This window comes from Pristiophorus japonicus, chromosome 7 (genome assembly GCF_044704955.1).
Source record: "Pristiophorus japonicus isolate sPriJap1 chromosome 7, sPriJap1.hap1, whole genome shotgun sequence".
NCBI lineage: Eukaryota > Metazoa > Chordata > Chondrichthyes > Pristiophoridae > Pristiophorus > Pristiophorus japonicus.
In genome coordinates, this window is record NC_091983.1 from 119,206,317 (window position 1) to 119,219,512 (window position 13,196).

At 41.2% G+C, this 13,196-nt stretch overlaps 1 protein-coding gene across 8 annotated transcripts in view; it reads right to left on the bottom strand.

Moving 5' to 3' along the window:
* The window catches only part of LOC139267254 (nuclear receptor coactivator 7-like), a 177,021-nt gene that overhangs the window by 50,013 nt on the left and 113,812 nt on the right, over positions 1-13,196 (bottom strand). For 7 of the 8 annotated variants that reach the window (XM_070885284.1, XM_070885282.1, XM_070885283.1 and 4 more), the window contains 3 exons: positions 6,732-6,916; positions 5,477-6,258; positions 1,494-1,662 (listed from right to left, as the gene is read on the bottom strand). In XM_070885284.1, coding sequence (XP_070741385.1) covers positions 1,494-1,662; positions 5,477-6,258; positions 6,732-6,916 — 1,136 coding nt within the window. The remainder of the gene's footprint in view (positions 1-1,493; positions 1,663-5,476; positions 6,259-6,731; positions 6,917-13,196) is intronic. The other variant, XM_070885281.1, reaches the window with a different exon arrangement.

Genomic DNA, 13,196 nt, shown 5'->3' on the forward strand with positions numbered 1-13,196 from the left:
GTCTGGACGTAGATTGGGTCCATGATGGATCCGTTGGTCAGGATCACGGCTTGCATGTCGTCGTGGAGCAGGCAGAGGATGGCGACAAACTTTTGGGGGCAGCCGAAACGGAGGAGGACGCTCCATAGTCCCTCGCGGTGAACAGTGTCAAAGGCCTTTGTAAGGTCAAAAAAGTCCATGTAGGATTGGTGCTGTTCCCTGCATTTCTCTTGCAATTATCACGCCGTAAAGATCATGAAAGGATATACTTGCTTTGGAAGCAGTTCAGAGGAGGTTCACTAGGTTAATTCCGGGGATGAGGGTGTTGACTTATGAGGAAAGGTTGAGTAGGTTGGGCCTCTACTCATTGGAGTTCAGAAGAATGAGAAGTGATCTTATCGAAACGTATATGAGGGGGCTTGACAAGGTGGATGCAGAGAGGATGTTTCCATTGATGGGGGAGACTAGAACTAAAGGGCATGATCTTAGAATAAGGGGCCGCCCATTTAAAACAGAGATGAGGAGGAAGTTCTTCTCTCAGAGGGTTGTAAATATGTGGAATTTGCTGCCTCGGAGAGCTGTGGAAGCTGGGACATTGAATAAATTTAAGACAGAAAGAGAGAGTTTCTTGAGAGATAAGGGGATAAGGGGTTATGGGGAGCGGGCGGTGAAGTGGAGCTGAGTCCATGATCAGATCAGCCATGATCTTATTGAATGGCAGAGCAGGCTCGAGGGGCCATATAGCCTACTCCTGTTCCTATTTCTTATGTTCTTATGTACATTGTGCCCTGTAGTAAATGGAATCCGCAGTGTGACTCTGGGAGGAGCTCCTCAGCCACAGGGAGAAGACAGCTGAGGAGGATTCTAGCCATGACCTTCCCCAGTGGCTGATAACAGGGAGATTCCTCTGTAGTTGCCACAGACGGACTTGTCCCCTTTTTTAAAGATGGTCACGATTACTGCATCTCTGAGATCTCCCGGCATGCTCTCCTCCTTCCAGATGAGAAAGATGAAGTCATGCATTCGTGCCAATGGTGCCCCTTCACCATACTTTAGTACCTCTCACAGACACACAAGGAGTGATCTTTGGAACCTGTAATTGGGGGGGGGGGGGGGCGGGGGGAAGAGGAGTTGGAGACTTTGGTTGTTTCAGGATGGATGAATCAAGATCGTTCCAATGGCCGTCTTCATCCATAAATCATCATCTATCCTGATGACTCTAATGTCTTAATAATGAGATGATCTACAGCCTGAAATTCCCTCCCAAAACGCAACTCTTTTTCCTCTTTTGCTCAGCATCCATTTTGTTGCATACACCTTTGTGAAGCACTTTGGGACTATTCCCTACATTACAAATTGTTGTTGTCTTTAGCTCCTAAACACATTTTGAAAATATACTGAAACATAATTTCAAAAAGTTTCTGATTAAAATAAGGCAAAGTACTCATCTGTTAGAAAAACGATAAACGACAGCAGCATTAACCTAAAAAATGCCGAAACATTCAAGAACTCACCTTTCTTGTGGAACTGCAAACCAATACTCTGGCTGCTTCTCTCTCTTCGCATATTGATGCATAGTAGTCATGCCATATGATACAAATGACTTTCGCATAGGTTTCCCAACTTTAATGCAGAGGAACATGGGTGGTTTCTTACTTTTCTCTTCCTTTGACGGAAGCATGTCTGAAAATAATATTAAAAAAATAAATGAGTGGAAAGGAAGGTCTTCATAGTATCATAGAAATTTACAACATGGAAGGAGGCCATTTCGGCCCATTGTGCCCACGCCAGCCGACAAAGAGCTATCCAGCCTAATCCCACTTTCCTTGTAGGTTCCGGCACTTCCAGTGCATATCCAAGTTCTTTTTAAATGTGGTGAAGGTTTCTACCTCTACCACGGTTTCAGGCAGTGAATTCCAGATCCCCACCACCTTCTGGGTGAAAACATTTCCCCTCAAATCCCCTCTGAACCCCCTACCAATTATTTTAAATTTATACCCCCCCCCTGGTTGTTGACCCCTCTGCTAAGGGAAATAGGGCCTTCCTATCCACTCTATCTAGGCCCCTCATAATTTTGTATACATCAATAAGGTCTCCCCTCAGCCTCCTCTGTTCCAAAGAAAACAAACCCAGCCTATCCAATCTTTTGATAGCTAAAATTCTCCAGTTCAGGCACCATTCTCGTAAATTTCCTCTGTACCTCTCCAGTCCAATCACATCTTTCCTGTAATGTGGTGACCAGATCTGCACGCAGTACTCTAGCTGTGGCCTAACGAGTGCTTTATACAGTTCAAGCATAACCTCCCTGCTCTTGTAGTCTATGCCTTGGCTAATAAAGGCAAGTATTCTGCATGCCATCTTAACCACCTTATTTACCTGGCCTGCTACCTTCAGGGATCTGTGAACATGCACTTCAAGGTACCTTTGTTCCTCTACATTTCTCAGTGTCCTACCATTTATTGTGCATTCACTTATCTTGTTAGCCCTCCCCAAGTGCATTACCTCACACATCTCCAGATTTAATTCCATTTGCCACTGTTCTGCCCACCTGATCAGTTCATCGATATCTTCCTACAGTCTACAGCTTTCTTCATTATCAACCACACAAGCAATTTTTCTATCATCTGCAAACTTCTTAATCATACCCCTACATTCAAGTCTAAATCTTTGATATATACCACAAAAAACAAGGGACCTAATATTGAGTCCTGCGGAACCCCAATGGAAATAGCCTTCCAGTCACAAAAACACCCATCGACCATTACCCTTTGCTTTCTGCTTGTGAGCCAATTTTGGATCTAGCTTGCACTTTGCCTTGGATCCTATGGGCATTTACTTTCGTGACCAGTCTGCCATGTGGGACCTTATCAAAAGCCTTCCTAAAATTCATATACACTACATCAAACGAACTACCTCATCGAACCCCTTCCTTGTTACCTCCTCAAAAAATTCAATCAAGTTAGTCAGACATGACCTTCTCATAACAAATCCATGCTGACTGTCCTTGATTAATCCATGTCTTTCTAAAAGAAGATTTATCCTGTCCCTCAGAATTTTCTTCAATAATTTTCCCACCGCCGAGGTTAGGCTGACTAATTACTCGGTTTATCCCTTTCTCCCTTTTTAAACAAAGGTACAATGTTAGTAGTCCTCCAGTACCACACCTGTAGCCAGAGAAGATTGTAAAATAATTTTTAGAGCCTCTGCTATTTCCTCTTTTGCTTCTCGACAGCCTGGGATAGATTGCATCTGGGCCTGGGGATTTATCCACTTTCAAAGCTGCAAAACCCCTTAATACTTCCTCTCTCTGTTTATTTCATCTAATATTTCACACTCCTCCTCCCCGATTGCAATGTCTGTATCGCCCCTCTCTTTTGTGAAAACAGACGCAAAGTATTCATTAAGAACCAGACCCATGTCTTCTGCCTCCACACACAGATTACCTTTATGGCTCTACTCTTTCTTTAGTTATCCTCTTGCTCTTAACATATTCATAAAATATCTTTGGGTTTTCCTTGATTTTACTTGCCAACATTTTCTTCATGCTCTCTTTGCTTTCCTAATTTCCTTTTTAATATCACCCCTGCACTTCCTATACTCCTCTAGGCTTTCTGCAGTATTGTGCCCTCGATATCGGTCATGAGCCTCCTTTTTTTTTTTATCCTGCGCTGTATGCCCCTTGACATCCAGGGGGTTTGTTCCTATTGATATAAATGGACTATTGTAATTGGAATGGGCTCTTGAAATGAGATAATTAACAATAAATCAAGTACTTCTGGTTTCTACTTATCCTTACTCTCTTTTCACTTGACTCCCTCTAAAACCCACCTCTTGAATAAAGCTTTTGTTCATCCTTAACATCTCCTTCTTCAGGCCAGCATTCATTTCCTCTTGCACTTCTGTGAAGTGCCTTGAGGCTTTTTTTTCTATATTAAATGCACCATATAAATGCAAGTTTTTGTCATGATAAGATCTGATAAAGGTAATCAAATTTTGAGAGATTTTGATCAGGCAAATAGCAAAAACTATTTCTATTGGTCAGCGAGTCTGTAACAAGGACATAAATCGAAGAAAAAAGAAAGCGATTAGGAGAATTATTTATCTATTTTACTTAGAGCATTGTTTGGATATTAAACCTTGATGGCAGAAATTGAGACCATCTTGTCTAGGCAATCTAAAACTAATCTCACTGACCCACTCTATTCTCACAGTTCTCTATGTTTCTTTGCTTCAATTTTTAATCTACTTTTCCCTTAAAATATACAGTGATCTCTGCCTCAACATCTCCCTCCAGCAAAGCATTTGACGCTCCAACAGATCTCGAGGAAATATATTTCGCCTAACCTCTCTCCTCACTCTTATTGATAATTTTAATTTGATGATCCCCTCATCAGACTCCCCAGCCAGAGAAATAGTCTTTTCATATTCACCCCATCAAAACCTATCATTTTAAGAATGTCTTGAATATGCTCAGCTCCAATAGATATAGATCCAGTATTTCAAGTCTTTCCTCATAACTATACTTCCTTATCCCTGAAAAATCTATGCTGCATTTTCTATATGGCTATACTGTCCTTTCTATAAGAGGACACCCAAAAACTGCACACAGTACTCTACTGTGCCCTAATCATTGCCGTGTATAAATTTATGACCTCTTTGCTCTTGTACACTATTGCCCTACTTCTAAAACCCAAAACACTGTTGACCTTTTTGGTGCCTTTAATATATCATTTTACAGCATAGAAGGGCACTATTCAGCCTAACTTCCCCTTCCCACATCCTTTTAATTTTCTTTTAAAAATATTTATCCACTTCCCTTTTAAAATATAATTATGGATTCTGCTTCCATCACTATTTCTGATAGGGCAATACATGTTCCAACAACCTTCTGTGTAAACAGTTCTCATAACCTCCCTTTTGTGATGATATTAAATTTATACTCTCTAGTTACAATGTCAACAACCAGTAGAAATAGTCTTCCCAATTTACTTCATCAAAACCCTTCATCAATTTTGAGCATATATTAAATCTCTTCTTAACCTTTATTTATTACTCACACTCACTCAAGAAATTGTGCATTTGCACCACCTCGGTGATGTCTCGGTTCCTGCACACCCTTCAGCATTACTCCATTGTATGTATTCCCATTCGTTATTTGTCCTTCTAAAATGCATCTCATGCTTGTCCATAATACATTGTATCTTTATACCCAACTGTCCACTGTATTAATCTGTCTATGTCCTCCTGAAATATTTTACAGCCCTTCTCGATGGTTGTCCTACCAGAAACAGTGGCAGAAGTGTAATCCATAAATAGCTTTTAAAACTGAAAGGAGCAAATATTTAAAGGAAAATTATAATAGGATGAGGAAAAGCCAGGAATGGAACCAAGTATAAAATTCTTTCAGAAAGCTGGCACAAGCATGATGAGCCAGATAACCTGTTGTAAAATTCAGTGAATCTATCATTCCAACAAATGTGAAATATTTTCTATTTACCTTCGATTGGTCCTTTAAGTTTGTTAAAGAAAGCTTGTAATTCTGATTGACAGCCAACTTCCAAATTATCTTCTTCAACTACTTCCTTCAAAGAGGATTTTGTAGTGCCGTTGTTTGGATCAACACCAGATGAATAAACCTGCACTGAGGGAATTTTTCTCCCTTTACTCAAGTCATTCTCTAGGTAGGTTCCTTTGTTTTTAGTAGTTGAAATGTCATCACTGTTGCAGGTAACTTCATTGTCCACAGAACTGCCCTCATCTAAAGGAACACCTACCATTATAGATGAGGTTTCAGATGAATAAAGGCATCTTTTCGACAATTGCCCAGTTAAAGATTTTTCAAGCATGGTTTGTTGGTCATTGCAATCATTAATTCTCACAAGTAAGTCATGTTTCTTACACTCCACTGGATCAGACATATCTGTAGGTTTCTCTTCAATAGTTGAATCATTTTTGTAATATTCACGGCTTTGCAGGACAGACTCAGCTGTACTGGCTTCGGACAGTATATCTTCAGCAACACTTCTACAAATACCATTATCAGAAGCTGCAGCACTTTCCTCTTTAACTGGGGATGGTTCAAGTTCAGTAAAAAGTTCATCAGATGCATCTTCCATACTTTTTTGGACAGGACTACAGTTTTCCAAAGAATCATGTGCCTTCAACTGCCGATTTTTACTCATGCCCTTGAAACGATTAAATGGATTTAGGTCCTTTTCAGCAGACAAATCATCCCAATCTCCAGGCCTATACAGAGGAGAGAGATCCTTTGGTACATCACTGTCAGGATAAATGATGTGCGCATATGGGATGTTAAAACAAAAATAAAAATAAATGAACACAAAAAAGTCAAACAAAATCTAAAATCTTGAAATGAAAACAACAAAAGTAATGAGAAAAATAACTTAAAATTATGTAAGTAAAATGCAGTACAAGAGATTACAAGGTGAATGATATCAATTATATAAATGTTATCTACGAATCTCAGAACTCAATTTAATTCATTTTTAATGAACAATATAATTACCCTTTTAGTAGATCCAGTGCTCCTAGTTTCTATCAGTTTCCTTTTCACTATAGTAAAGTATTCTATGTGCTACTTTTACTAAATTTTAGGCTGTTTGACCAAAGAATACTTTACATACTTCAATTTTACAATTAATGGCCTGTAAAAGTGCACAAGTAAAAGGTAGTGATTTTCCAAAGCAGAAATAATTTGTAAACATAAATTTGTTGTAAGGGAAATTACTTACGACGGAAGTGCATCTTTAATCTTCATGTGTGAGATATCATGATATAAGGCAATGGATATGACTTCTTCCATGGGACAAATGAGCCCGTACTCCTCACAACCATTCTCTATGACAAGGGAATCGGACTTATGCGGATCAAACATTATGTTGTTTGGAGTGACAATCATAACTCCTCCCACTACACCCTAATGGTGAAAAAAATTGCATGTAATTGTACAATGTACACAATACAAGAGAAAATTGCAATAATTTAGTTATAGTTCCAGTTTTATTATAAATATGATACACTCTACTACAACTCATCACATATCATCACATCCAGTTCTGACGAAGGGTCATCGACCTGAAACATTAACTCTGTTTCTCTTTCCACAGATGCTGCCTGACCTGCTGAGTATTTCTAGCATTTTCTGTTTTTATTTCAGATTCCGGCAGCCGCAGTATTTTGCTTTTCTATTTCATCACATACTATAGTTATTTGAAGGTATCACAATTTCTTTGTCTCTAAATTCCAAAGTTAAGGAAAAAGAAAAACTTCCATTTGGCTATTTTTTTTATTTGTTCATAGGATGCGAGTGTCGCTGGCAAAGCCAGCATTTATTGCCCATTCCTAATTGCCCTCGAGAAGGTGGTGGTGAGCCGCCTTCTTGAACCACTGCAGTCAGTGTGGTGAAGGTACTCCCACAGCGCTGTTAGGGAGTTCCAGGATTTTGACTTAGTGATGATGAAGGAACGGCGATATACTTCCAAGTCAGGATGATGTGTGACTTGGAGGGGAACTTGGAGGTGGTGGTGTCCCCATGCATCTGCTGCCCTTGTTCTTCTAGGTGGTAGAGGTCATGGGTTTGGGAGGTGCTGCTGAAGAAGCCTTGGCGAGTTGCTGTAGTGCATCTGTTTTGCATGTGGTGGAGGGAGTGAATGTTTAAGGTGGTGAATGGGGTGCCAATCAAATGGGCTGCTTTGTCCTGGATGGTGTCGAGCTTCCTGAGTGTTATTGGAGCTGCACTCATCCAGGCAAGTGGAGAGTATTCCATCACACTCCTGACTTGTGCCTTGTAGAAGGTGGAAAGTCTTTGGGGAGTCAGGAGGCGAGACTCTCGCCACAGAATACCCAGCCTCTGATCTTCTCTTGTAGCCACAGTATGTGTATGGCTGGTCCAGTTAAGTTTCTGGTGTATAGTACCTCATCAGCTGAGTATTTAAAAGAACTTCAGATAAAATGAAATATTTTGTCATGCAAGGACTGATATGCAAGCAATGCAAGTTCCCACAAACAGCAATGACATGAACAACCAGCTAATAATGTTTTTTGTTGTAGTGATACCCGCCCTCCTGTATGGTTCAGAGACGTGGACCATACAGTAGACACCCTCAAATCGCTGGAGAAATACCACCAACGATGTCTCTGCAAGATCCTGAAAATCCCCTGGGCCAATGTTAGCGTCCTCGACCAGGCCAACATCGAAGCACTAACCACACTCGACCATTGGGCGGGCCACATTGTTCGCATGCCTGACACAAGACTCCCAAAGCAAGTGCTCTACTCGGAACTCCTACACGGCAAGCAAGTCCAAGGTGGGCAGAGGAAACGTTTCAAGGACATCCTCAAAGCCTCCTTGATAAAATGTAGCATCCCCACCAACACCTGGGAGTTCCTGGCCAAAGACCGCCCTAAGTGGAGGAAGTGCATCCAGGAGGGCGCTGAGCACCTCGAGTCTCATTGCCGAGAGCATGCAGAAACCAAGCGCAGGCAGCGGAAGGAACATGCGGCAAACCAGTCCCACCCATCCTTTCCTTCAACGACTGTCTGTCCCATCTGTGACAGAGACTGTAATTCCCGTATTGGACAGGTCAGTCACCCAAGAACTCATTTTTAGAGTGGAAGCAAGTCTTCCTCAATTTTGAGGAACTGCCTATGATGATAATGATGTAATGGCAGACAAAGGAATGTTGGCCAAGATACCAAAAGATTTCTGTCTTCTTCAAATAGTTCCGTGGTATCATTTATCATCCACCTGAATTACTGGAACAGGCAGTAAAGGCCTATCTCATCCAAAACGTGGTATCCCCCGCCCCCTCAATAGCACAATACTCCCCACAGTACTGCACTGGTCTTAATAAATTATGTACTGAAGTCTGAAAGGAGGCTACTAACTGAGCCAAATGGACATTGTTCAGGGAGGTAGTTGTAGGTGTAGTATCTGAAGAGTTAACCTCCAATGGTGGTACATGGAACAAGGCATAATTCAGAGACAGAGAAGATGATAAAAATAAAGGCACACGGCTTCAGAAAATGCCTCAGATAAGGTGGAGCAAGGTCATGGATGGTTCTGGGCCACAGGTAGCCAATAAAGGTAGCCGAGGACAAAGATGATGGGTGTCCATACAATCTTGCATTATCTCTGTCCAGTAGTTTATGTTCTTTTTACCACGAAAATGTGATAATTTTTAAAAAAAACTTTTGTGCTAACATTAGCATGTGTGCACACAAGAGTGATGCATGACTGTCGAGTTGGTACTTTGAACGAAGAATGTAGGTCAGTACTTTTAATTATACAAACTATCCAGTCTTATTGATTTTTTCTGTAAAATATTGACTAAATAATCAACAAAACTAGAAATTCCTCTTTCCTCCTCCTCTCCCCTCAAGTGAATAGGCATATTTTATTTTAACCCATACTTTTGTACATTTAAAATGATAAAATAATCTTGAGGATTATTATGAAGGATTTTGTACCATGCTTAAATTCAGCTGATGGCTTTGGAAATCTTATGAAAATTTGGTGCAAAAAAATGTAATATGTGCAAAACATGCAAAAAGTATTCAGGAAGGGCAAGAAGTTGAAATGATCTGAGAAAGGTATGGAGCTTTCTTGGTGGAAACCACAAATCAAATCAAACAGGGCAATTAGTAAACCAAGAGCAGAATTTACGGTAGGTAATAAGGGCGAACTAATAGCGTTCGCCGTTATGACCCCACTGAAACTGTCCATAACTTTAGTATGTAGTGCGTGTGCATCTAAATGTGGAAATCCTGAAGTTGCGGTCAGTCATTCATTGCTCCGAAACTAGAAGCATTGTGCCCCCTATTCACCCAATCATAGCCAACAATCAGTGTAATCAGTGAAATTGACGAAAAGTTGGACTCTTCTGCAGTAAAATCGCTGTTAAATATTAGGCCTTGTTTGATTAGGTGTAACTGGGGTTTTAACAGCAGGTTGACTGCTAAACAAAAGTTATAGCTCTGAAAAACTAATTTTAATTTTGTGGAGTGTTACATTTTTCATTATAACAACAATTAAAACATTTGAGAAAGTTTAAATATTTTTTTAAATTTTGTTCATCATTATTTCAGGTTATACCTTATCCCCTTGAGAGCCCCAATCTTTATTTTGCTCTTGAACATTTTTTAAAAGTCGGAATAAAAGCAGGCTCTCATTTTCTTCTTCCCTGTCTGAGAATTCTGCATTGTGATTGGCTGCTTAGACAGCTTGTTGACGTCACAGCAGATCAAGTTAGGGATTCCCCATTATACTGCACTGAAATCACTTGCTCGTCGAAAAAGGCAAACTTTGCAACGCAGCTGGCCACAAATTCCGTGCCATTCACTTCAGACATACAGTTTAGAGAGTCTAGATTCTCAGTTCTCCCAACAACATAGGCTTACTCTGGAGTATGTGGAAGAGGCAAAGAATGCACAAGAATATAAGCAATAGGAGCAGGAACAGACCATTTGGCCCTTCGAGCCTACTCTGCCATTCAATAAGATCAGGGATGATCTACCTCAGCTCCATCTTCCTGCACTATCCCCATATCCCTTAATATCCAAAAATCTATCGATGTCTGTCTTGAATATACTCAACGACTGAGCATCCACAGCTCCCTGGGGCAGAGAATTCCAAAGATTCACAACCCTTTGAGTGAAGAAATTTCTCCTCATCTCAATCCTAAATGGCCAACCCCTTATTCTGAGACGGGAATCATCGTCCCAGCATCTACCCTGTCAAACCCTGTAAGAATTTTATTTTATATGTTTCAATGAGATCACCTCTCATTCTTCCAAATTCTTCGGAATATAAACCTAGTCTACCCAATCTCTCCTCAGGACAATCTCCCGATCTCAGGAACCAGTCTAATGAACCTTTGTTACATTTCCTCTAAGGCAAGCATATCCTTCCTTAGGTAAGGAGACCAAAACTGTACACAATACTCCAGGTGTGGTCTCACCAAGGCCCTATAAAATTGCAGTAAGACTTCTTTACACTTATACTCCAATCCTTTTGTAATAAAGGTCAACATACCATTTGCTTTCCTAATTGCTTGCTGTACCTGCATGTTAACTTTCAGTGAATCGTGTACTTGGACGCCCAGGTCCCTCTGAATAACATTCGCCAATTTCTGACCATTTAAAAATTCTGCTTTTCTATTTTTCCTACCAAAGTGGATAACTTCACATTTGTCCACATTATATTCTATCTGCTATGTTTTTGCCAACTCACTTAGCCTGTTTATATCCCTTTGCAGCCTCCTTGTAGCCTTCTCACAGCTTACTTTCCCACTTAGCTTTGTATCGTCAGCAAACTTGGATACATTACACTCGATCCCCTCATCTAAGTTATTGATCTAGGCCTAGAAATTTAATTAGGCAAGAAACCTGTTGGTAGCAGCCCTGACCAAGGCTAACGGTCGCCCACAGAAAGAGCGCAGGCAGTATTTTGGTGCTACCTGCTAACTTACATCAATAGAGCGGAGAATCTGCGGTGCAACGCACTTGTTCCGATGCAAACCTCAGCAGGAGGCCAAAGGTCGTATCAGAAGACTCAGTGCGGCGTTCTCGGGCAATGTGCAGTGTCAGAGCATTTGGTGATGGCTCCTGTGTTTGCTATCAAGTCTACCAATGGTCCTTGTAGGGTTGGAGCATTGTGCGTTGTGACACATCACAGCGCATGTGTTTGTCCACGGCTCCTCTCTTACTTGCACGGACATTTCTCTGGGTGTTGTATGGGGTCCACAAATGGGTGCCAGGCTGCCTAGTACTTCCACCTTCGCAGTCTGCCAAGGTTCCACAGATCTTTCATTCAGATGGTTGCTGCTAGGAGGTTTGCGTTCCACCATGATGCTGGAGGAGGAGAATGGGGATGCACTGTCTTGCAGCTAGCAGTGACAGTACACTAACCTGCAGATCGCATATTGCATGCATTGCTTGGTGAGTGGCTCTTAAAGCACAGGCAGAGGAACTCCTGGAAACACCACATAAAGACTGGCATAGATGCCCTTAAACTGTTGCATGAGACAGCAATGGAAATATATATATATATTTTTTTAAAAAGGTGAACATGAACTCTTGGTGAGGAGTTTACTGGTGTAAATGGTGCAGAAGACAGTTCAAGTAAATTTTTAACAACAGCGGATTTTGAAGAACTCTTGGTGAGAATATGCTGTCAAGCCTTTTAAAAGCAGACTTCCAAACTTTGCATATTATTTAATCAGTTCCTAAACGAGAAAACCCCAATGTATAAAATTATTACAACTGTAGTACAGTACAAGTGATCTTAAAATGACCTCTTATTGGGCCCAAGTTTCCACATGATTTGCGCTTGATTTTTAGGAGCAACTGGTGGAGAACGGACTATCTTAGAAATCGCAATTCTCCACATTTTTTTTTCTGCAGTTCTAGTCAGGTAGAACAGTTCTACTTTGGAACAGAATTTTTTCTTCAAAAGGGGGTGTGTCTGGCCACTGACGCCTGATTTCAAAGTTTCCACAGTGAAAACATACTCCAAACTAAGTTAGAATGGAGCAAGTGAAGATTTTTGTAGAACTGAAAAAACCTGTTCTACACATTAAAAAATCAGGCGCAGGTTACAAATTAGGCGTCCAGAACGAGGTGGAGGGGGGAGGGGGGAGGGGGGGAGGGAACTCATTAAATTCTACAATAAATCCTTATTTATACTTCTACAAATATTATACAAATAAATCCAACCTAAATAAACATTTATAAGCCAAGAAAAGATTAAATAAACCATCTTCCTACCTGTGTGAAAGTGCTTCAGGCACAGAGAATGCTGCAGGCGTTCGTTCCCGCAGGGGGGGGGGGGGGGAGGGGAACAGTCGTTTCGTTCCCGCGGAGGGGAGGGGGGGAATTAAACAACCGTTTCGTTCCCACGGAGGGGGGGGGGGGGGAAGGGAACAGCTGTTTCGTTCCCGTGGAGGGGAGGGGGGGAATTAAACAGCCGTTTCGTTCCCCTGGAGGGGAGGGGGGGGAAGGAGACAGTGAGAAGGCTGCAAGTGCTGATGGCAATGTGCTTTTATTAAAAAATGTTCAAAAATTAAACAGCTACAAAGAACTACAAAAATGGCCGAGTGCCAATGTTTTTTTCACACTGAGCATGCGCGAACGCTCCAACGCGCACGCGCAGCGTTGCCGGCAGGAAAAAAACTAATTTAAATAGTACTCGCTCCCTC